At 42.8% G+C, this 26,020-nt stretch overlaps 1 protein-coding gene across 4 annotated transcripts in view; it reads right to left on the bottom strand.

Annotated features, from left to right (window-relative positions):
• Positions 1–9,966: 9,966 nt before the first annotated feature.
• Positions 9,967–26,020, bottom strand: part of SLC4A1AP (solute carrier family 4 member 1 adaptor protein) — a 32,355-nt gene continuing 16,301 nt past the window's right edge. For 3 of the 4 annotated variants that reach the window (XM_030557303.1, XM_030557300.1, XM_030557302.1), the window contains exons 7-14: positions 24,971–25,040; positions 18,151–18,340; positions 17,550–17,661; positions 16,927–17,125; positions 15,948–16,037; positions 14,603–14,673; positions 11,585–11,657; positions 9,967–10,369 (exon numbers count right to left, since the gene is read on the bottom strand). In XM_030557303.1, the coding sequence (XP_030413163.1) occupies positions 10,320–10,369; positions 11,585–11,657; positions 14,603–14,673; positions 15,948–16,037; positions 16,927–17,125; positions 17,550–17,661; positions 18,151–18,340; positions 24,971–25,040 (855 nt within the window). In that variant the 3' untranslated portion in view covers positions 9,967–10,319. The remainder of the gene's footprint in view (positions 10,370–11,584; positions 11,658–14,602; positions 14,674–15,947; positions 16,038–16,926; positions 17,126–17,549; positions 17,662–18,150; positions 18,341–24,970; positions 25,041–26,020) is intronic. The other variant, XM_030557301.1, reaches the window with a different exon arrangement.

Below are 26,020 nucleotides of genomic sequence, written 5' to 3'. Positions count from 1 at the left end.
AGCCAGACAGCAATCACACCTGCCCTCTTGGGATCTCTGCAACGATCACACACCCTTGTCCCACCACCTAGATACTTGAGTAACACATAGGAGAAACTGAGGCACACACAAAGTGTTCAGACAAAACATTCCTGCTTCATCACATCTGGCCAGAAGATTGCGCCGAATGATAGAATCACCATGAAAGATTAGTTTGTCCATCCACTCCTACCAGGACAGGATAGCTTCCTACAGGATGTTCTCCTCTACTTTTTCCAGTCTGCTGTTACATGACTAGCTATGAGCCAAACACACAAATGAGTAGCGTTACTCGCAGGAGTGGCCCCATTGCATTCAGTGGGACTATTTGCATGAGTAATACTACTTAACATGCATGTTACAGGATCAGGACCAATGGGGATTCCACCATTTCCCTGAGGAGACAGTCCACCTTTCTATAGAAGTGGTTCTCAATCTTTTTGGGCTCAGGACCCATTTGTAAATATTTATGGCCTATCACTACCCAGTAAATAAGTCTTGGGGTGGGGTCCTGGCCCTCGGGGAAGTTGGGTCCTGCCTGGCACTCACTCACCCCACAGTGGCAACTCCTTTCTTTTGGGGCTGGCTGGGCTTGGCTCTCCGCTCTGGGCATTGCAACCTCTGGGGTTACAGCACCGCTCAGGTTTGGCCCTGCCCTCCAACTGGATCAAATTTGTGCGAGTGGAGTTATGACCTGCCTCATGGGGTTGCAGGGTCACTCACTCAAATTTTGCCTATCCTAACTCCTGTCATCATGACGGCTGGGCCAAACCTGAGTGGCGCTGGGACCCCCGAGGTTGCAGTGCCCTGCAGCAGTGAAGTGAGCCCAGCCAGCCCTGCAAGACAGGAGCTGCCACGCAACTCTTCGAAATGTTCTGGCAACCCAATTTTGGGTCCCAATCCATTGGTTGAGAAACCCTGGTCTATAGAGTATGCCTTGCTGTGGATGTATAACTCTGGTGTTTGCCTCTTTCCAGTGTTGCATGGCCCCTCAATTCCTTTGTATTCTTTATTTAGATTTATCTGAAACACGCCCCTTCATGGCTCTGAACACATGGACACTTTTTAAACCCTACAGATATAAAAACAAACTGAACAAATATTCAGTTAAAACCCTCTCCCATCAACTCAGGCCCAGTCCACACTGGGATTGTCTTGGAAAACATGTTCACTAACACAACGTTAAGCACATTTTAGCACCTAACACAGACTGAGGCAAGTCATGATTAAAACGCGTTAGCTACTCCTGGTCAAAGCCAGGAGCCACCATAGGTTTCTCCCTAACCCCCATCAGTCAGAGATTGGCTTATGCCCTAGAGCATGAAATTTTTTATTTAAATGAGATTGCAAAACTGTTTCTAATCCTAATTACATAGTGGTCACCTTTTGAGAACACTACAGATGTGGCAAAGGGCAATGACAAGATATCAGAACATGGCTGCATGCAATTCGTGAGATAAAGCTGCGTGTGTTCTTGTTTGGGTGGATTTGGGACTAGGTCCCCAAATGGAATGAAACCTCCTGCTCTTTCCTGAGCTGGGACAGAAACTGGAAGACCTGTAGTTTGCCATTCTGATCTCTTGACGAGGAAGGTATCATTCTTGATTTATGACAGTCTCCGTTCACTGATTGACGCTGGTTCATGTGAGCCCAGCTGGTGAATGGAAGATTAGAGACCATCAGGTGGATAGAGTTCATACATGTGATGGCTGGTTTGGGTGGTGGTTATAATGGTGGAGACATTTCTCTCACATAGAGGTAATGGACTCAATATTTCTCTGCTAAAGAGATTTCTTTGGGTTCAACTGTACTGCATTTTAAAAAATGAAAATATGTATCAGTCAGTCTCTAGAATTTACTTCTGATCCTCAAAAGACACCCTCTATATTTGTTGTCAGGGAACTCCATTATTGTGGTGCTTGTTACCTTTAAACAGGATACTTGTGGCAGGTGTTTTTGGCACAGTGATACTGCAACCCCATTGTGACAGACACACCCATTTGTGGTTCACTAATCAACTTGTCGGGCTGGACATACGCACTACACCTTACAAACTGGTGTCATGATATATATACCCAAAAGGTGGCATGTAAGAGATTACTGGAAAATTAATAACTCAGGCCTTGCGTAATGTGTGTACGAGGTGTGTACAGAGTTATGGATGTGTGCTAGAATATGTTCTTAAAATGTTTCGCAAGCAATACATAAGCCCAGTCTGCCCTAGAATGTGTATCTGCTTGGCGGAGTAGCCGGGCTTCAGGCAGAGACAACGAAGGTGCACTTACATAAGAGGTAAACAAAGGCATCAAGCTAACAAGGAGAGGAGGTAAGGACTCAACTGTCACCAGCAGGGAAGGAAGTCTTCACCCGACTACATGGCATCTCCTCCCGGAAGGAGAAAAGGAACTTTATCTGAGAATACATTTCAATGGTTTATTGCATTATAAAAAGAGTAAAGCAAACAATAATTAATTGAATCAGCTGATTTATACAATGGTACTCTATTACAAAAGTATATCAGGTAAGATCTTATAAGAAAGCTAATGACACGCTGGTGATTAATGTCATTGTAAAATGTACATCTTAACACTGAATCAGGAACTATGAATACTCACTGATATTATGCTTCAAAGTCTATGACTACAGGGATAAACAGGTTTCCTCCCAGACAGGAGGGAAGGAAGCTATCTACCTATCACCAGTGAAATTAAGCTAGGTGTGACCAGAACCAATGGAAACCCTATTTACCTACAAATCAACAGGGGGATGGGCAGTCCACAGGAAGGGAAGAACAGCCTGAGGTCAGTCTGAGTCTGGGCACGAATTACTGAGTTTGGGAAGATAAAAGCGACAGAAGCTGCCATCTTGGCTCCATCACTGGACAGACACAAGGGACCACAGCTCTTGCAAACTGAGAAAGATGGGTCCTTCTGCCTAGGGGGCTGAAGTCTCTGGGAACTGAATATAGGGGACAAACTTGCAAAGATCTCTCACCTAAGATGACAAAGAGAACCAGCACTTTCTACTTATGGGGAAGGTCTTGACTCAGAGAAAGTCAGACACGGCTGCAAAGAAAGGTTGGTAAGAAATCTACCTTGAACCAAGGCTGCAGCTGATTAAGGCTTAGACACTAGAAAGAATAATTTACTTTTGTTTTCTTGTAACCATTCTATCTTTTCCCCTTGTGCTCGAATTCATTTAAAACCTCACTTTTTGTTAATAAACTTGTTTTACCTTTACTCCAAACCAACCCAGCGCTGTATTTGAATTGAAGGGATTGTTAACTCCAGTTAAAGCAACAAGCTGCTGTGCTTTTGTCTCTAAGGAGCAATGGACCTTATTACTCCTCCGAATCTTACAGGAGAGGGCTGTATGTTTCGGGACAGATGGTTTTGGGGAAATTAGGGAGTGGGGGAGCATTGGGGTCACCCTGCAAGTACACCTCTACCCCGATATAACACTGTCCTCGGGAGCCAAAAAATCTTTCCATATCATAGGTGAAACTGTTATATTAAACTTGCTTTGATCTGCCAGAGCGCACAGCCCCTCTCCTGCCCCCTGGAGCTCTGCTTTACCACGTTATATCCGAATTCGTGTTATATCAGGTCGCGTTATATCACGATAGAGGTGTAGTAACCAAGGCTGGGGGAGATCAGAGTGGGGCTGTGGTATTGCAGGCAGGCTGCTGGGGTCCGAGCGCTGAACCAGAGTTCTGCAGCACACGGCCATTCAGGGAACTGCTTGCTTGCCTGCTCGCTATTCCTGGACTATGAGTTACAGCAGCACAGCATTTCAGGGAGGGATAGCTCAGTGGTTTGAGCACTGGCCTGCTAAATACAGGGTTGTGAGTTCAATCCTTGAGGGGGCCACTTAGGGATCTGGGGCAAAAATCAGTACTTGGTCCTGCTAGTGAAGGCAGAGGGCTGGACTTGATGACCTTTCACGGTCTCTTCCAGTCCTAGGAGATTGGAGATATACCTATCATTAATAAAAAAATATTAAGGCACACAGGGTTACAGGGCAGGCAGTGATACAGTCTCTCACTGGTCTGAGTTGAACCCTAGAATGTGACCCATTTGCTGTCTACCATCAGCCCTCCACCACTTTCCAAGTTCTACTTTTCACCCATTTGCTCCTCCTTTGCTAGCCTGCATATTTCTTCCCTTAAGTAGCCCAGCTTGCATTTGTCTAGGCAGATACTCTAGCTCTCATTGGATTAGTTCCCTATTTGCATGGGTGTTCACACCACTTCTAACAATATATGCAGATTTTGGGTGTGATCACAAAGTGCTAGGCCGCCTCCTCCTCATTTGACTTCAGATCCCTAAATAATAATAATGCATTCAGGTTTCTCTTTTTTCTTGCTCTAGTCTTCCTAGCGTCTCCATGCTCTCCAGGTGCCACATTACTCCTCATGCCACTTCCTTTTTATGATCTCATCCTAGTCCTCAGTACTGGTTTCTGACAGTAGCTTCAGCTGCTGTTTACACACCTCCTCCTTCTAAACAACATAGATCTGTTTGCCCTTCAACCATACTTACCCTCCTCTGCTGCTCTAATAACACATTTTACATAGCACCTTTCAGCAGAGGATGCTAAAGCACTTTCCAAGCATAAGATGAAACCCTGGCCCCATTGAAGTTAATGGGAGTTTTGCCAGGGATGTCACAGGGGTCAGAATTTCACCTGATAAGGGCATGGCTACACTAGAGAGTTTACAGTGGCGCAGATACACCGATGCAGCAGCACCATTGTAAACTCTCTAAACTAGTGGGAGAGAGCTTCTTCCATTGGCTTAAATTACTCCAGCCCCTGCTAGCAGCAGCAGCTCTGTCAGCAGAGACGCTCTCCTGCCAACATAGCACTGTGCACACCGCTGCTTATGTCACTATATCGTATGTCACTTGGTGTGTGTGGGTGAGATTTAGTCACCCCTCCAGCGTGACATAAGTTATTCTGACACAAACTGTAGTGTAGACATAGCCTTAAATAGAGGTACAGTGATTAAAATGGAGATAAGTAACTTCTTTGCAGAGATGCTGAGAGATTTAACAAGAGGAACATTGACCCCCTGGACATCAGTGGCAAAACTCTCATTAACTGGGCATTCATTCGTAATGCCTGCACTCTGATCTTGATTCGTGTGCCTTAAGTCAGAGAGAGAATAGAAGTTAAGTTCAGAATATAGGAGTTACTAATACCCAGGCCTGAGCTTAAGCCACTGGCTCACACTTACCACTTATCTGAATGACTTGAGAGACAGAAGAGATACTGCAGCTTATCAACTATCAACACATCACAGTACATTTCCTTGTATGACTGCTTCTCAAAAACAGAAGCCAGAAAATACAGTTTGCAGGCAAAGCCGCTAATTTTCAGAAAGAAAACGGTTGTATCCGCTTTGTGGTGAGAAACACCTGAAGCTAAGGGAGCTGCTTTAGAAGCAAGAACAAAATGGTCTGTGGTGCTTACAGCTGTGCTTTCAACACTGGAAAATAAATCAGCATTTCAACACAGACCCAGCATAATTACATACAATTGCGTGTAAGAGCTGCTAGGGTGTTATTGGCTTGCTGTTATGAACCTGCCTTGGTTGATGTTTCTTAAGGACTGTTAGGAAGGTTATTTACGGTAGGGGGATCAAAAGGTTGATAAGCAAGTTACAAGACTTACAGATTTATAGTACCATTTTGTTCTGACATCAGAGAAACATCACTCACTTCCTATCCTGGGACTATAGCACTGCCAACTGCTTTCTGAGGAAATTCCCACGGACAATATGCTGCTGCTTCCAAAACAGAACAGATGCACGGCCGTTCTAAAAAGGAAATATTTCGCTAGTAGATCACCATAGCTTCTTGTATTGTTTCACTTCACATTCCTACAATTTTATTTATAAAGCAGTGTGCACAGCTCTGTACAAAGGCAGACATGGCCCCTCCTTTAAGGAGCTTGCACTGAGATGCCGGTCCTGCAACTGACTGTAGGCAGCTGCAGGGCTCTGCCCACACAGAGTTAGCTCCAGGACCAGGCCCTAAACCAGACAGACACTACAGATCAGCTGACAGGTTACTATCACAAAGCAGGGTGGGCATCTTTGAAGGATCACTGATGAAAGGCTTTGTGAACAGTGCATCCCGAGGATAATTTGAGTGAAGGGGAGGATATACTAAAAGAAAAGGGGTGATATAAAAAGAATACGCAAAGGGGGAGCAGGAGAAGGGTATAAAAGGAGGAAACCTCAGGAGTTGAGATTGCAAAAGTAAACAAACACAAAGATATTGGTACAGTAAAACTGTGCTGTGCCTCAGAGGAGAGGATGGGAAGCTTGAACTTGATCTAAAGACAAGGGGCTGGTGGTGTGACAGGGCAGATCAGGGAGAGGAAGCTAGTAGCTGTGCTCTGGAGTTGGCAGGGAGCATGGGATGGCAGAGTCAAAGGAAATCAGGAGAAGCTATTTTCAGTTAGCCTGCCTAGAGGGTATCCACTTCTATACTGCAGGGTAAAGGCAAGACTACAAGTTTCTGCTGATCTGGAATTTCACAACTGCTGAAGTCCTGGGCTCCCTCCATACAGTTCTGTCAGTGCAGATCAAGTGTGACCTGAAGTTCCACTATTCTAGTCTAGTCCATTCTTGAGAAGTTGTGCCAGAGTGGGTCAAAGTGTTTGGGAGAACAATCTTATTTTCACTCAGTGCCGTGCAGAGGAAGGGGGCAAGTGGGGCAATTTGGCTCAGGCCCTGCAGGGGCGCCCACGAGAGTTTTTCAGGGCCCCTGGAGCAGGGTCCTTCACTCGCTCCAGGGGCCCCGGAAAACTCTCGCAGGGCCCAGGCCCCCGGAGCTTCTTCTGCTCTGGGTCTTCGGCGGCAATTTGGTGGCAGGGGGTCCTTCCGCTCCGGGATCTGCCGCCGAAGTGCCGGGTCTTCGGTGGCAATTCGGCGGCGGGGGGCAGACCCCAGGCCCCCTGAATCCTTCGGGCAGCCCAGTTTTCACTTGCGATCAAAGACTAGATTTGAAGCCAGGCTCCAAGTGAAAGACTAGCCCACTGAACTACAATTAGGCAGCATTTTTATTGAGTATGTCTAGTGAAAACGTGAGACTGAACCTTGGTTTAACAGGTCATCAGAACCCAGCAACAATGCAATACATTCATGGTGGAGAGTATACATACACATGTATATACACATAAGCACACACACCGGGGTATCAGAAAAAGAGAACTTTTGACATTTCATTGCACTTAATTTCTCTCATCATGATGCTGAGAGCATCTAACGCTAACTGTCACACTTTTAAATTAGAATGTAAAAGCTTGTAAAAACCTAGGGCATTTATAGAACTATATTAAATGCATCATTGACTTGAAACAACAGAACGCGTTATGCAAATTATCAATCTAACTGCTTCAGGGACAGAGCTCCAAACCAAAAGATCTTTAAGTCAGCTGGCCAGATATTACGCGCCTAGAGGGCTTTGGGTATGCCCTATAAATTAAAATGTATTTAACAGGTAAATACGTAACAGGAAGTTTTGTAGCAAGGGAAAGTAACTATGATAATGAGGTAAACATATGGCAGAGAATACAATAATTGTGTGCTCTGCACAGGAAATGGCAGCTTTGGACAATTGGTCCTTGAATGCTGGAGAAAGCACTGTATCCTGGCCACATGTTGGCCCAAACAGTGAGAACAAGTGTGTGGATACTGTAGCTTACTCCAGAAGCAAAGACCCATCTCAACAGCTGGGTGGCTGAATAGGTGAGTATGAAATCACTCTTCTACACCAGGGTTTGATTTTAAAGCCACCGGCATAAGTATGGGTGAATTTTCAGCTTTATTAAGAGCCAGGGAGTGGGGGGGGGGAGGGGAGAGGATGCGGTTAATTAGGAAGGGAACACTTCAGAGGTCCAGAGGAAACATATTTGACACAATACAGCTCATAGATGGAAGAGGTCTATGACACAGCATTTGTCTGTGCTTTGCTAGCTCCGTCTGCAGGTATTTTCTCCTTAATTATGATTTTGAAAGAACTGGTAAGAGGAAAATGATGTGAGTGGACTTTGGTTACCAGGGAGAAATACTCTCAACTAAGCAGTGGCTTGAATAGGGGAATATGAAAGGCATCTGCCCAAACACACAATGCTGAAAAGACAGAAAAACTTGAACTATTATGACCATCCTAGAAACATGTCTGATGAAAGACGAAGGTGACGAGACACGGTCAGGATAAAATCCATATTTTTAAAGAAGAATTTCCTTATGCATATGTGACGAACTGGGAAAGTTCTTAATGTTTTCTCTGAATACTGTATTGGTGCCTCAGTGTCCCCATGGCAGTTCTAAAGTATCTGGCAGAGCAAAGGGCCAGTGCACCTAAATGCCTGACACTCTGTCTCCTAGCAACTGATGGCCTGGGCCCCTCCCCTGCAAAGGTGCCAGCTGAAGGTGCTGGAGACAAAGGGATCAGGTGACCTCCTGGCCTGGGGAAAGGGGCTGAGGAGAGAGGAGGGGCTGGGAGGGGTTGTTAGTCTGGAGCTGGCTGGGGTCAAGGGTGGAGGGCAGACCTAGGGGTCTGGCTCACTGCCCCCCAGAATGGACCCAGCCGAGGGGTCCGGTTCGCTGTATCTACAAGCTCTGTTTTAGACCCTGTTCCTGTCATCGAATAAACCTCTGTTTTACTGGCTGGCTGAGTCACGTCTGACTGCAAAGTGAGGGTGCAGGACCCTGTGGCTTCCCCAGGACCCCACTGAGGCAGGCTCGCTGTGGGAAGCGCATGGAGGGGCAGAGGATGCTGAATGCTCCAAGGAGAGACCCAGGAGGTGAAGACGTGTGAGCTTCTTGCCCTGAACAAGTCTGCTCCAAGGGAGAGGAGGCTCCCCAAAGTCCTGACTGGCTTGGTGGGGAGCAGTTAGAGAGCATCGCCCGGTGACTCCGTGACAGCATAATACAAGCACCACTGTAGCATTTTATAGAGCTGTTTTACATAGGAAATGTTGGACTGGCTCAGACCTATGTTGATTTAATCCAGTATCTTGTCTCTTGACAGTGGCCAGCATCAATGCTCTAGAACAGTTGTGGGCAACCCGTGGCCCATCAGGGTAATCCGATAGTGGGCCGTGAGGCATTTTGCTGACGTTGACTGTCTGCAGGCACGGCCTCCCACAGCTCCTGGTGGCCGCGGTTCGCCAGGTTCCTGGGCGCCAGATCCCGGGCCGCAAGTTGCCCACCACTGCTTTAGAAGAAACTGCACAAGTGGCAGACTAGGGTAATCTACTTCTTCAAGGTCTCTTCCTTATCTCTCATAATTTGGAATTATTTTAAGCAGCAGGTTTTGTATTATATATAAAATTAGGTATTAGGTCCTTCCAATTCTTTTTTTCAGCATTCATTTTTATAATAGGGATATTCTTGTTGTCTATAGAAAGGTCGAATCCCTCTTTAGTCCTCACTAAATTCTTACCTCCAACAACATTCTGTGGCAATGAGTTCCACAGTCTAATTAGGCACAGAGAATTATCTTTTATCAATTTTGAATGCATCATTTTTCAAATTAATCAAATGTCCCAATGTTCTTGAGTTTTGACACAAGGAGAACAGAAACTCTTATCTCCTTTTTCTAGAACATTCATTATTTTAGGGGATTTTATTATGTCCCCTCAAATTTGTCTCTTTGAAAGATAAGCAATCCAAATATTTTCATATTTGTCTTCGTATGAGAGTATTTCCATGCCTCTAATTATTGCATTTTTCTGTGTTTCCAGTCAATTTCATTCTCTGGTTTTCTTGCACTATTCAGTGCTGAAATGCTTGAGTTCCAAAGGTTGCAAAGGACTTTTTTTTTTTGTTAAAATACATTTCCTGTGAAATAAAATGTTTTTATAAAAAACAAACTTTGGGTCACATTTGCCCTGACAATGCCATTTTAAGTATAATTTGTAGGCAAAGAACACTTGTGTTCTCATTTTTATTGGATAAAACCAGCTTGGTCTCACCTCATCAAGCTTATAAACATAAAGCCCTTACAAGTCTAACATTCTCACGCTGAATACAACGACCAGGCCAACTGCAGAAGGAAGAGGTGGAAAAATTTGTATGCAAGGCTCAGGAATCCTTAGAAGTGTTTTAAAAACAAAGAACGAATGCAATGCTTAAGATAACTGTCCAAACTGGTGCTGATGCCATTCAATCTGGAACAACATCCAAGAACTCAACTCTTTCAACCCTCACTCAACTCTGTGCAGGAAGCTGTCCAAAGTAACACGGTCCCTTAGGCACCAGGCAGTGGCTCTGAGGTCTGTGAAGCTTAATAGCCATATTTTTCATTCAGATGAGTCTTGCCATCACCGCTTTGACCTGATTGACAAGAGACAAAAAAATATATATATATATATATTTGCTCTTCCAAGATCAACTCAGAGCAAAGAATGAAACTGTCTACACAGAGCATACATTCAAGAGGCAGAAAAAGTATACCAACCCACACAATGGATACTACAATGCTAGTCTCCTTTTAAGATGTAATTCCTGACAGCTGGGAGTCATATGCTGGGAGTTACAAGACTACATAATATCTTTCCTGTTTATATGGTTCCTCCAGTGTCTCCATTATGCCAGCGCAGACAGGAGACAAATCCTCCCATTAGCAGCTGGAGACAGGAAAAGAAAGCTCCCTCAAAAAAAAAGGAAGCTGGCTAGACACACCCAGGTCAGCCTGTCTTCTGGTCAGCTGAGCCAGGAATTTTGCTCTAGTTTTTACTAATGCTAATGGAGTACAGTCCTTTTGTTCACTTAGCTCTGGGTTAGAGCTCTCCTCAATGAAGGTCCTTCCCCATTTCCTCCCTCCCTATGAGGATCAGCAATGTTTTAAACCCCCTAATTATCTGTAATTTTGAGAAAGACTATCATGAACCCATATGAAATCTAATCTATGCACTTAATATGAAAAGCTACATGCATAAGCCATGCTCCTATTAAAAAAGTATAATTGAAAATTCATTGCATCATTAAAAATAACCACAGAAGGTTAAATCAAAACGATTTGAAGGTTAATTAGAAAAAAGTTAATCTTTTACCTTTCACCCTCCACACAAATTGGATTTGTGCCCCTATTAAAAGTCATTCCATATCTCTGCCACAATAAGTTAATAAGACTTGTCTAGCCAAAACATGTGATATGAATTGTAGGAAGATTTGTGTTTCAAAGTTTTGGCCAAAGAGTCTTCAAGAAGTTTTAGAGGACCAATCCCATAGGTTGCTGAATATCCCAATGACTTCAGTGAAAGTTGAGGCTGCTCAAAACCTCACAGGCTTTGATCTCCCTCTCAAATAATAAAACCACCACCATACTTGGTGTAATGAAGCCGATAGAGAACTGCAGGAACTAATAACAGCACATATAATAGTGTGAAAAGTACATGTTTGTGTTACACCCATCCCAAATACCACGCATGTGTGAAATATCCATGCTGGTTGATTTTTCTTTTGGCCACACTTCAGCGACCACAGGACTTTTTTGCAAATTGATTCCTGATTTACTGGTGTAAGAAGTTAGAGGAAATTGCTTGGTACCTGCAGGAGGCATCCACACACAGTAGTCTGGGTCGTCTTCTGGGTATTGCGAGGAAGAAAGTGCTTGCTGGAGCTGCAAAAAATAAAAATTTGAGCAGATATTTTTAAAGATATAGCATTCCTAGCATAAAGTTCCCAGGTGTTTCAAGTAGTCAGTTTTAAGCTCATGGAAGTGGTGTGGAATTAAAAAAAAGCTACTGAGAGGTGGGAGCAGTTTCCCTACCATGAAGAGTCAATGAGGAAAAACAACAGGAGTGCAGGGGCGGGTAACAGAGCAAGCAGGTCTCAGAGCATAGATCGTAGGAGGACGACTCCCTCCGATACAGCCATGAAATCCCCAATGAAGTCAGAAGATGAGTGTACTAATGAGGGCAGAACTTAACAACATTACAGATAATACAAAACACAGGATTGTGTCCAGGGTGTGTGCAAATAAAGGTTACAATCAGAATGTTCATTTTTGTATTCGCTGATTCTTGAGGGTTTAAATTTGTAAGCTTAATGTTTCATTGTAAAATTGACATCAGTGTATGTCCCTGTTTAAGGCAAAAGATGAAGGTGAGACTTAAGTGATATAGGAGCACAATTCACACTGGAAAAAAAAATTATATTAAGGCCAACAGTTTCAAACTTGAATGTCTGAAGTTATGCTGTTAAATAAGAGTGGCCTGGTTTTCCAATGAGATATATGCTTCCAGCTCCCATTAATGTCAGTGGAATTTGTGACTGCTAAGTGCTTCTCAAAAGTCAGGCTATTTTCATCAAGGTCTAAATATGGAGATAGCAAGTTAAGGTCAGGTTGAAAATTTAGGGCTGAAACAGTAATCTTTTAACTGCTTTCATCTTTTACTTCCACAATTATGTAGTCAAAATCTAACAACTCCACAGTGAAATACTGAAAACAGTTAAAAAAATCACCTATATTTATGTCTTTAAATCGTGATTTGAGGACTTCAGTAACTCAACCAGAGGTTGGGGTCTATTACAGAAGTGGGTGAGTGAGGGTCTATGGCCTGCAGTGTGCCGGAGGTCAGACTAGATGATCATGATGGTCCCTTCTTAAAGTCTGGTCTTAAACTCTAGGAGTCTATATTTTATTTACTAAGTACTGAATTTATGTACCGGTTATAACATAAAACCTTAATACAGATCTACCAGCATGATCAAAGCAATTTTTCAGTCCCTCAGATCTGTTTAATCTTCTAAAATTAACCTGGATTAGAGACCTCTGGAAGATCTAGCCTCCTGGAAAGTGTCAGCATGTAAAATTCAGCTATTTTTATTCTTGTGCACAAAAAAGTCAAAATCTTCTCAGAAGGAGAAAAGACTTTTCCCAGTTTTGCATGACTAAAAAGTGTATAAAAAGATTTTTTCCTCCAACTTTTAAAAAAATGCTACTTTTGGACTGAAACCCAATATGGAAAATATCAACCAAAAGGAGATTTTTTTTTTAAAAGATAGCATGTGCAAAAAGTGATCTGTAATGGGAATGTGAAGATAATCTAAGGTATTTAATATTATGAGAATGCTATAATATTAGACTGCTTGAAGTGAATTAGTGCTGGTTAGAGGTGCTGGGTTTGACAGCCCTGGAGACGGATACTTTCTACTTATCCACAGAAGGGGTACACCACAGACTGTAGCAGTGCAAATTTACTGACACGTCCCTCACTAATATGCTTCAACCTAGCTACGGAGGGGCAACCTCCAAAGAATGTTCCCATTCAGTCTTTGGCTTCTTTGCTGGGATTGCTGACAAAGGAATCAACTAATGCCAATGGAAGTATTTTTTTGGATTAGCAGATCCTGCTAGTGGCTGATGGGCATTATGTCTCTCTGTTACCTGACGCAGTGTATTTGCATAGCATTCCATCAATTACAAAACCTACAACCAGAATGTGCTGCGTAGAAATTGCCACACTGGATAAACTTGTAGTCCATCTAGTCCAGTACCCTGTCTCCAACAATGGTCAGTACCAGATGGTTTAGAGAAACTTACAAGACCCCATGGAAAAGGTTCCTTCTAAGCTCAGGCAGAAGTGATTATCTTTATGCCCCAATACATGGAGGGTTTATATCCCTTACAGATTTTTATCCTAGAAACAACTCTATCCTCCTTGTGAATGCACTGAAGGCCACTTACACCTTGGCTCCCAGTTACATTAAATTACACAACACCAACAATGGCCCCTTTCCACAACTCCCCAAAAGGATAAAGTTATATTAAAGGTAAGACATGTTAATGAGAGAGGTGGTCCCCAAGTTTTCCAGACTAAGACCTTTGCTATGAGCCAGTGCGTGCAACATCCCACGCCAATCAACAAGAAAGCTCTGCAGTCACAGGTCTGGGCCTTGAAGCATGCCAGTTTTTATGGTAAGTAGGAGCACATACAAGAGAATGAGAGATCACATCACTGTGATCCAGCACAAAGTGTTATCAATACAGTTGGAAAGGAAGCTTTGATGAATAGACTGGTCGTCTAGTTTGACTGTAGCTTTTACGAATCTCTGTCATTCCTGAAATGCTAGCTCATAGCTTCTCAGCAGGCACACTCCTTGGTGACTTGCAATAGCTCTCTATGCCGGCTGCAGCAGCAGTGCATTAGAACAGTGGTCTTCTCCAAACTTTTTTGATCGTGCACCCCTATCAGTAAAAAATTTTGAGCACGTACCCCCTGCAGCGCCACAGGGCTGGCTCTACCATTTTTGCCGCCCCCTGCAAAAAAAAAAAAAAGAAAAGAAAAAAAAAAGCTTCGACTTCTGCCCAAACACTCTTCTCCCTGCCCCTCCTGCCGCGCACCCCGAAGGATGCTCTTGAGCACTCCACTTTGGAGACCACTGCATTAGAAGACTAGTCTCACACACCATGGAAGACATCACTGTCACAAAGCCGTACTCCAACCAAGTCACCAGCTTATTTCACTCAGAAGGAATCTTTTAAATTAAATTAGATTGTTGACTTCTTGGGGCAGGGACTGTCTTTCTATGCATGAGAGAGCTTCAGGTATCGTTACTTACCCTGCTTGGGCCATTCACTTTCGTCTTTTTCTTGGGGCTCTCTTCAAATGTCTTGCATGCTCTCTCTGATGCTGGGAAGAAACAAGATCTGTTTTATAGCACACTGTATTGCTCCTACATCATGAACCAGCAGCTCTATCAGCAAAAAGTTTACAAAAGGCCTACTTAAAAACAGACCTGTCAAAGGAAATGATTCATTAACCTCACTGTACCAAAATTCACTTCTTTTATCTGTTGAACAGGATCCTATGATTATTAATGTATTGAGATTAAATACATTTAAGTGACAACTGTAGTTTAACATATTCAATCCTCTAGCTGGCACTCCATATATCCACACTTGTAAGGGGTTAGGATCTAATAGGTCTTTCCATCTGCAGTTACTATAATGATAAATTCTAGTAGTCAAGCAATCTTCTCCCTGCAGATTACAAGAGGATTTAATACTGAAGCTGGAGCATGGAAGTCTTGGACTCTGGCCATCAAGAGTCTATGCATTGGGCCACGAAGACCGAAAGCTACTTTAGGAAATATATGGAACCAACATACAAAAATGCCACTTCACTGAGTACAGAAGTATCAGTTAGTGAAAGAGAACAGTGAGGGAGCACGTGAGGTGAATAGCCTTGACACTCCTGTCATTTAACCTAAGTGACTCAAGATCTCAATCTCATGTGACATCGAAATTCATCCCTATGAGACAATAAGAGGACAGTCTCCCTGAGGAATCTTAGACTGCCAGAGACTATCAGGTGGGAGAGCAGAGCAAAAGCATTCATACAGATCTCTTCCAAATTTTGCATGCCAAGTCAGGCCTTGATCTTGAGGATCAGACGGATTTTTGTAAAACGCATGGCGACATTTGAGCAGCTCAGAGTGCATGCTACTGCCAGCCCTATGTTACTTGAGATTTGTATTGGTACAAAGCTTCACAAGCACGTCCCCTCTGACCAACTCTTAAGACAGGACAAGATAAGGAGGAGGAAAAGGGTGCATCATTTTTTACACTTGGTTCTTCCTCACAAGATCCTGCTGTCACTCTACTACATCAAAATAATTTTGTATTTATACAGTGTCTTTCATCGAAGGACCTCAAAGCGCCTTACAGATTTGGAGGGGCGAGGAGAACTGAAACACAGAGGTGAAGTGACTTGCCCAGAAGTCACATATTTAGGCTGTGGCAGAGTTGAGAATAGCCCTTACAGCCCTTGGATTCCTAGTTCCCTAATTCAGAAACTAGACAATGCTGTTTCCTTTTGCTAATTTGCATAGACAATAGCTCCTTTGCATACATTAAGTCCATAATCTCCTGCACAATTGCTGAGCTCCACATTGCATTGCTCACCTTGAGATTTCTCTTGTGATAGGTCCACCTGATATTCATTCTCTGGTATCTTTAACTGCTTGCTGATGGGCTGAGACTGAAAACCAATCCCTGTAATAAACAGCCAAAAAGTCAACAGAATACATTTATCAGGCATCCCAAGAAGTAGAGCACTAGTATCACTGAAACACAATACACTAGAGTAAACTTAGCTGCATTCATTTCAGCACTGACATTCAAATAAAGGGACAATTCTCCATAAACAGGCAAAGAGATTAAACGTAGAAAGACTATTTCAATGCAACATTGGGAAAGGAGTATAAATTAACCCATAGAGCCAGTTTAAACTAACAACAACTTGGCCATATTGCACATGATACTATACATTAAGGCAAGGAGGCAGAGTTGCAGATACGAGGGAACAAAATAACTTACTGCAATGTCATGGCTGAGTTTTCACATGCACAGAGTTGGTGAATGCAAAAGGCTTTGAATTTGGATATAAGCTCCATAGAGACAGTCAAGATCCTGCCATTATGACTTTTAAAATATTTTACCTCCTCAGTTTATAAACCTTCAAAGGTGGTATTCCTCTAAAATCTGTTTTCTTTTTATTTATGTTCCCTTACAACAATGCCATGTTCTAGTTTGTTACTGTAAGACACTCAAGTGCTGCACACCCTGGTTTAATCAACAAGATTTCTTTTGTCTCTTTTTTAACCCCCAAACTATGGGAAATTTGCTGTTGTGCAGAGCTTTAATACAAAATCAGGTGAAACTCAGTTGTGTCTTGGATCTGTTTGTGCCCAGAATGCTGAACTCATAGGCACAAAGCTGTGAAAAGGAAATCTGCAAAGTGTCACATGAACATCTGTGAAGCAAATCTCCATAGCTTTGTGCAACTCTGAAAAATCCAGTAGTTTACAAATCACATAACCTAATGCAGGGAAAAAGGAAAAAAGGGGTCACTGTTTACCATGGGTAGATTCCAGATTCTTACCAGGAGAACTGGCAGGAAGACTAGTCTCTTGTTCTACTTCTTCTCCTGCCATTTTCAACTCTGTTTTTTGTGTCTCAATGTTTGCTGCTTTGATTTCCTGCTCCTCATCTTCATCCTCATCTTCCTCTTCCACTTCAGGCCCATCATCTTTCATTTTTAACAAGCTTTCAGGGATATCTGGACGCCTGACAGGCAACTTCTGTAACGTAAAAGCAAACTGATGTAGCAGTGCTTAGGTAATCTGGTGATGAGTGCTATTAAATACCCTAAGATATATAGACAGGTTGATGCAGAATGGCCACAGGCAGACAAGACAGGACAAAGCACCATGCATGTTCCACTCATAGGAAGAGCTAGAAAAGTACCACCAAACGGACGACGAGCTATTTTGTCCTAAGGAAAGGTATCTGCGCAGGTGAAAATGAAGAGTGAAAAGAGACAGTCATTGTCCCCAGGAGAGCAGGTCATAGTTTTTTGATAATCATATTGGGAATTAAACCAATAATGCATTTGAATTTAACTAACAGGCCAAGAAGAATAAAAAAGAAAGTGAAAGGGAAGCCAATGACCTAAGGAAAGAAAAGCAAAGAATACCTTAAAACTGCTTTCTTCATCATACTTACCCCCAGGTTTCCAGTTTTCAGTTTGAATTTTCTTCCGCCCTTCATTGCACCAAAGAGAGGCAACGTTAGCTTTTTAGGCTTGCTCTCTAGTTCCAGACTATGACTCCCAGTCCTAACAAAATTAGATACAAAGAAAAGCGATTAGCACATGCAAAGCCTACGGTAAATACCTAAGCATCAACCTCTTCTATTTAAGAACAGAAACATTTGCGGAACAAAGGTGATGCTATGGAACAAGAACTCAAACCCTGCTGTCTGATCCTTCTGCATGAAAGGTCATTAAGAAAAACCACTGTGTGCTTGTGCGTGCACGCATGCACACACACACACACACACACACACACACACACACACACACACACACACACACAAAGCAGGTGTTGATCTTACTGCTTTAACTCCATTGTTGCTGCATCTCTCTGTAGCATTCCTCTAACATGGCAATGGGTCAATGGCACACTTACACATCAAAGTGACATCTCAGACATAGCATAAGAGGTGGACCCACTGTATATTTTGCTCTTTATACATTTTGGTAGCATTCCACTCACCAGGACAATTTCACATGGATAATATACAGTGATTATTGATGTAGACTCACTGGGGCTTCAGCTCTGGCAGTTCTGCAGGTTTAACAATCTTGATTAACCCTTTCAATCTCTGCTGTTCTTTCCTCAATTCAAAAGCCCGCAAATGAAGCTTCTTCCTCATTACGCTGTCTAAGGAGCAGCCTGATTTTATTTCAGTCATGAACTCATCCAAGGAATCCTGAGAAGCCGGCTGGGGTTGGGCTGGGCAAGATGATTGCAAAATGCACATGGTAGAAGGGGGGAAAAAAGGAAAAAAGATGAGTCTCATACCTACCAAATTTAACCTTAAAAGATTGCAAAGGGTGTGATGGGGCCATATAAATACCCAAGACAGATAACTAGCCAATACACCGCCCTCTGTGCAAAACCCTCACTATTCAGCTAAATAATGGGCCAAATTTGTCCTTGGGGATGAATTCAATGGAGTTCCCTAAAGGATTCATTTGATTCAATACATTTTAGACTGTTTAAACCCATTTCTGAATTTGTGAATGTTAACTCAAGTAATCACTCCCTTGAAGTCTAAGTATTTCCTATTTTACCTAAAAATTACTTCATCTGTGACTCCTGTTTAGACAACCTTACATACTGTTGTTACTTTGCCAATGGTTTCTAATTGGGAAGGCTGATTTATATTTGGGAAAATAAAAGGTATGTGTTTTTTTCCTTGGATTTTGACAATGCTACAGAATTTGCATCCTCTGAGTTATGTCAGAGGCAGATAATGAAGAGAACTTATTCTGTGTTGTCAGAACTTCTGAGCCATTTGTTGTCCGGTAAGAACTTTCTCTCCCACCCACCCCCACTATTATACGTTATGCTAAAATTCACGCAAATTTAAATCTTTGTAAATGTATGATTAAGTGTGCATGTAGATATATACATGTCTGTACACAATTATGTAATTCGCAAATTTTTAAATCCCAACCCTAATTATAAGACAGCCCTAAGTATTTTAAATTCCAGCCCTAATTAACTCAGCCTTAATTATAAATCAGAATTGGTTGAATGTAATTAAAGATGATTTTTTTTTTGGCTTTGTTTAATTTTTTTGTGATGAGTATATTTTTGAAAGTGATTGTAAGGAACTATTAAGCGTTTCTTCTAGTTATGCAAACATTTATAAAACGCCTCCATTTATAAACTGGATATTTCTGATATAGAACAAAATATAGTTTCACGTTTAACAAACATACAAAAGCTGTAGCGGCATGTAACAGTAATTACTTAAAGATCCCTTAATTAATAGGATGCAAGAAATTATTATTACTTGGTATGCTATGTGCCCTAATCTACCTTGGGAAGAGGATATAACAGCCTTAATAAAATTGTATTGTTAAGTAGTCCAGCCAAAGGAGCTCATATTTCGTCTATTTCTCTCATATATAATTAAAAACTTTACACTGAGTGTGAATCAGGACAAAAGCTACCCACAAACTGACTGTTTGAACCTTATGATCATGATGCCTACAAAATAACCTTGAATTAAAAGGTGTGTATATAGATACACACACACAGAGCACTTTTACTACTAAATTTACACACTTTCTGCACTATCTGATGGATTAGTCCATTCCTAGAGAGATGCTTAGCATACCACTAGATTAAGTGTCTGTACTTTAAAAGTTAGCCAGCGAATAGGCATGCTCCAGACCCAAAAAGATCCCAACCTGGGAAAAACCTTGAAGAAGTCCATGGGAATTAGGTGCTCAGCACCTCACAGGATTGGGCCTGAAGTTGGGCACAATGGACCAGCCCAGAAAATGGATACATATAACCCTGCCCCAATGTAGAACGGAATAGTTGTCTCTGCCTAAAATGCTGCCATCATTTCAACATAGAGGCCTGGTCTACATTACGCGTTTAAACTGATTTTAGCAGTGTTAAACTGATTTAACGCTGTACCCGTCCACACTACGAGGCCCTTTATATCGATATAAAGGGCTCTTTAAATCGGTTTCTGTATTCCTCCCCAACGAGAGGAGTAGCGCTAAAATCGGTATTACCATATCGGATTAGGGTTAGTGTGGCCGCAAATCGACGGTACTGGCCTCTGGGCAGTATCCCACAGTGCACCACTGTGACCGCTCTGGACAGCAATCTGAACTCGGATGCAGTGGCCGGGTAAACAGGAAAAGCCCCGCGAACTTTTGAATTTCATTTCCTGTTTGCCCAGCGTGGAGCTCTGATCAGCACGTATGGCGATGCAGTCCCAAATCCAAAAAGAGCTCCAGCATGGACCATATGGGAGATACTGGATCTGATCGCTGTATAGGGAGACAAATCTGGTCTATCAGAGCTCCGTTACAGAAGACAAAATGCCAAAGCGTTTGAAAAAATCTACAGGCTACACAGTGCTGCATGACAAGCGTAACGGAAAGCCAAAGAGTCAAATGGATGCTCGTGGAGGGAGGGAGAGGGTACTGAGGACTCCAGCTATCCCACAGTCCACAGCAGTCTCCGAAAAATATTTACATTCTTGGCTGAGCTCCCAATGCCTGTAGGTTCAAACACATTGTCCGGCGTGGTTCAGGGTATAGGTCGACAATTTACTCCCCCCCCCCCCGTGAAAGAAAAGGGAAAGAAATCATTTCTTGACTTCTTTCAATGTCACCCTATGTCTACTGAATGCTGCTGGTAGACGCGATGCTGCGGCAGTGAAGAGCAGTATCCGTTCCTCTCCCCTCCCCGGTGGCAGATGGTGCAGTAGGCCTGCTAGTCGTCCTTGTCATCATCCCGTGAGTGCTCCTGGCTGGCCTCAGGTGAGGCTGGCCGGGGGCACCTGGGTAAAAATAGGAATGATTCTTGGTCATTCCCAGTAGATGGTACAGAACGGCTGGTAACCGTCCTCATCATAGCAACTGGGGGCTGAGCTCCATCAGCCCTCTCCCTTTCCTGTGTACAGAAAAGATTCTGTACTGCCTGGACTGTCATAGTAGCGGGATGCTGGGCTCCTCTCCCCCACACCGCTTAATGTTCTGCCTGGACTGTCATAGCACCGGGAGGCTGCCTCCCCCTCATTTTATCTCACTAACAAGTCACTGTTTCTTATTCCTGCCTTCTTTATAACTTCATGACACAAATGGGGGGGACACTGCCACGGTAGCCCAGGAAGGTTGGGGGAGGAGGGAAACAACGGGTGGGGTTGTTGCAGTGGCACCCCCTGTGAATGGCATGCAACTCATCATTTCTGTGGGATCTGACACGGAGCAGCTATGCTCTCTGATACACTGGTTCTCTAGTACACTTGCCCCATATTCTAGACAGGACTGATTCTATTTTTAGAAACCATAAAGGAGGGATTGACTCGGGGCGTCATTTCCAGTTTTGCCTTTGCGCTCCCAGCCGATCTCAGCCAGGGGCATCCATGATAACAGCAGACAGCACAGAAGGACAGATAACCGTCATCTCATTGCCAATTTACACTGGCAGCAGACGGTACAGAATGGCTGATAACCGTCTCTGCTATCATGCAAAAGCAAATGAATGCTGCTGTGTAGCGCTGGAGTATCGCCTCTGTCCGCGGCATCCAGTACACATATGGTGACTGTAAAAAAAAAAAAAAAAAAAGCTGCAACGGGCTCCATGGTTGCCGTGCTATGGCATCTGCTAGGGCAATCCAGGGAAAAAGGGCGTGAAATGATTGTCTGCTGTTGCTTTCCCGGAGGAAGGGATGACTGACGACATTTACCCAGAACCACCCGTGACAATGATTTTTGCCCCATCAGGCACTGGGATCTCAACCCAGAATTCCAAGGGGCGGGGGGGACTGCGGGAACTATGGGATAGCTACAGAATAGCTACTCACAGTGCAACGCTCCGGAAATCGACGCTAGCCTCGGACCATGGATGCACACCGCTGAATTCATGTGCTTAGTGTGGCCGCGTGCACTCGACTTTATACAATCTGTTTTACAAAACCGCTTTATGTAAAATCGGAATAATCCCGTAGTGTAGACAAACCCAGAGACTCAGCAATGTGTAAGTGGATTTGGCAGTTTCAGCATTGGTGGCAATTACAGAGGGCAGCCGTGTCCCAGGTGAATACAGCTTTGGACAAACCAGTCTGTCCTCGGGTGAGCAGATCCACAATAGGATCTATTACCTCAGCATTAAAAAGGGAATCTCTATCCCACTGCTGCTTAAGGAACTAGTTTCCCCAAGCTCAGGCTATTGAATGCTGTTCACGGTCTTTTTCTTAGGATGCGATATCTGCAATAGCACAGAAAATTGCTTGGAAAACTAAAATTAGTCATCATTAGGAGCAGGATTAATCATGGATATTGTATTTTATGTTACAGGGACAAAAGCTCTAAGGCCACTTACTTCACTATCAGCTGGTCCATGAAGAAAAACATTGTAGCTCACAAAAAATAAAACTGAAAATGTCTGTGTATTTGATTTTCATTCAGCGGCACTGAAGTATGAGAGAGTTATCAAGCTTCCCTATCAGTAGTTAGTTCAAAATGAGTTTAGGAAGCAATCTATAAACCTCTATTGACATCTCTCTGACAACCACTTAATCTCGACAAGTGCTGGGTAAGAGGTGCGGTAATTCAGCCTGTCACTCACTTGTCCATCCTTCTGGAGTGCTGCTCTTAGAGGCCAGGCACGTAGTCACTTAGAGAAAGCCAAAGCTTGATAAGGTTTCACAACCTTACCTGCTGTAAGAGTATTGACAGACTACCAATACAACGATAAAAAAAAATCACCTATCATTAGTGTACATGCTCTAAGAAGCTGTAGGCTGGCACCTATGGTTAATGTGAGCGACCAATTTAAATTGCAAAGAAAAAAACAAGCAGTCAATATAAGGATTAAAATAGACTGGCCAGTGATGTAAGATTAGTTATAGTCTATCCTGGCCCAATGTGGAGAAGGCATTGTTAAACTGAGGTACCAAAAGTAGCCCCACTATTGTTTCAAAGTAAGGTCCGATACCTAGCAGTCTGACAGATCTAGCAATAAATGCTGGCATTCCAAGTTTTCCAGGGCTATAAAGGATTCATATCTACCTCAGTGAGTCATGACATGCTGGAATTAACAGTACTAAATGCTTTCAGGTTCAGACAGATTTTCCAAGCAATGGTCCTGGACAAATGACCAGAAACAAAATTGTTGATTCAAACTAGCACTGGTATTGGGTTTGTTTACCTATATGAAATAGCTGACCATATCACGCAGACATAAAAGTACAGCTACCATAAGCTGAACTATATTACCACCTGGAAGACACAATTCTCAGAGAAATCTTACTCACACAGGCATGCCCCAATCTTTGTTTATGCAAACTATTTCTGGTAGAAAATGTATAAAACACACACCTAAGTACATTTCCCTCAGATATCACCTGGCCACAAAGCACAGCCTACAAGTATATCTTTGTCTCAACTTTTTCTGGTGGACTTTTTATGTGCCCAATATTTGTTTTGTTTAAAAAGAGACAGTCAATTTGAATGTTTTTGAAATTCAGTTTACAATTTAAAGGCTGTACACTGACGATATTTATTTTTAAATTCCTTTTTGATAAAAAAGGGGGAGGAGAGTTTGCATTTCCTTGCTGCATTATCAGGGTCTTTGACTGGGCCCAAGAGCAATGCCACCAAATGTCCTTGGCAGTACACCTGCCTGCTGCCTCTTCACTTTAAGTTGCTGCTAACAATAAATACCTGCCTGCAGAGCCTGTGGAACAGTATAATCTTCTCCCTCCCAGCTACAACATCTCATGAGAGTGATGCAACTGACCATTAGAAAGCAGTATAACTGACTACTCAAGAAGTGCTGTCAAATGCACAAAGTCTATCTGAAAAAAACCCACAAAAATATGCTTTCCCCTCTGATCTTTCATTCTAGTAACTATAGCAGTTACTATAACAAAAGGAGGTATAAAATTTGCAGATGGAAGTAGGATTTTTTAGTGACAGCATCCTTTTAACTACTTCTATGAAATGCAAGAGCACATTATTGGCAGACAAATTTAAAGTATTTACATACACCTATATTCAGGGGTCATTCCACAAGGATCCCCGTAGACAGAACTTTTTGTTTCCAAATATATTTGCAGGGGATGAGAGGATTGGTGAAAGTTCTCTAGGATCCCCTAACCTATTCCCCACAGAGTCTCAAAAGCTTTACCTGATAGTGCTCTTTTCTTCGAGGAAGGTTAGATCTGACTCAAGTTATGGAATATGACCATCTCATCTGACAGTAGCTTTCCCCTACACACCCAACCCAGAAGAAGCTCCCCACCCACTCCAGAAGGGCAAGTCTGGAACCCAAACTCTGACATCACATGGCAGCAAGTTGCAAATTCACCAGACAGACTCAGGGTCCTAAACTTCAAGTATTTTTACTGTGTGCTTTTCAGTTTTTCTTTCCTTTAAACTTTTACATCTGCAGTGACAAAGATGACCTGAATAGAGATCATCTGCACTTGCAGAAGCCTTTGGTCTTTTGTTTCCTGCAAAAGGATTTGGAGGTTGTGGAAGAATTATCTTCAAATAGGGTTGGCCTCACAAACATGGTTAACACCAATGAGCACTAGTTTACCTGATTGAAGAGCTTTAGAGAGCTCTGTGCAGGAGAGGGCAGATTTTGTATACATGTCTTAACATATAGTTTTTAAATGAAAATGGAGGAGTGGAGTCTAGAAGCAGGCAAACTTGCAGGTCATTTTGCTGGCTATTGTTTCACACCAGTCCCAAAGAGAGTACCTAATCCAGTACACAGGATCCAACAGTAATAAGTATCTTAACAGTACATAACATCTAAGGTAAGGGGTGGAGGGTGTACTAGCTGGATGAGTTTAACAAGGGATACCTGGTGCCTTACCTTTCCCTGAAACCTTCAGCTTTTCTGTTATCTCAGAAAGTTCTTTTTCAGCTGCATTTAACTTTGCAACCTACAAAGAGCCACACAATTAAAAAACATTTTCATTTTAAAGATGTTCTTAAAATAAGTTATTTTAAAAACCAATATTCTACCACATTATCCTGTCTTTACACTGCTGATCTTTGGCCAGGAGGTTACTGGCTCAAAGGACTGACTCTGCTCCTAAACAATTTCTCATTTCATTTTCCTCCCGAAGCATCAAGATGTGCACATGCCTGGGTAACCATGTTATATTATTGTCACCCTTGTCTCTCCTTCTCACCCTCCTTGTCTGAGTATGACCCTAACTTGTCAAATCATGTTCAATCCAGTTTTATGGTCTTTGAAACAGAGATCAGATCATCCTGTTTTGGGAGGTACCACGTGCACTTTTGACACTTGGAAATTATTTTGTGATGGCCTGAAGCTGTTTGTGTCTTTGTTCTGATATTTAATTCACCCACCTCTCTGCTCTGTCCTGTCAAGCAGAAAAAAAACTGCACAAGCAAGCACAATACAGTACATTTCCCTAAACTTCACTGCATTCTGGTAACTCATTAGATAAAAATTATTTTCACAGCTCTGATCAATGAAGTTGCAAATTCCTCTTGCCTCCCCTAGTTTGTGTGTGTGAATTCAGGGCTCATGCCGGATGACTGATTGGCCTGGGGACTGAAGTCCTCTATCCACAGAGCAGGTACAGCAGAGCAAACTTCGGCAGTACTGCCTACCCTATGTGCTTCAACTTTAAACAGGAAGAGTTCTAGGATGAGAAGGCTTGTTCTCTATGCACAATCAATCCTGCTGCTTTTTGCTGAGGCTGCTAGTAGAAGTTACGTTGTACCAAAAGTGGTGGCAGTTTCCATGTTCACTCAGTTAGACTGGGACCATCAACTATGTGCACACATGCTACTGAAGCACTGGTAGCAACAGCTTTCTGGCACTTCCACCCTGTGCTGGAGTCAAAAGATTCCATGCATACGCCAACACCAATCTTCAACCCTTCAAGTC

This window comes from Gopherus evgoodei, chromosome 3 (genome assembly GCF_007399415.2).
Source record: "Gopherus evgoodei ecotype Sinaloan lineage chromosome 3, rGopEvg1_v1.p, whole genome shotgun sequence".
Lineage (NCBI taxonomy): Eukaryota > Metazoa > Chordata > Testudines > Testudinidae > Gopherus > Gopherus evgoodei.
This window is presented reverse-complemented; position numbering and strand designations above follow the sequence as displayed.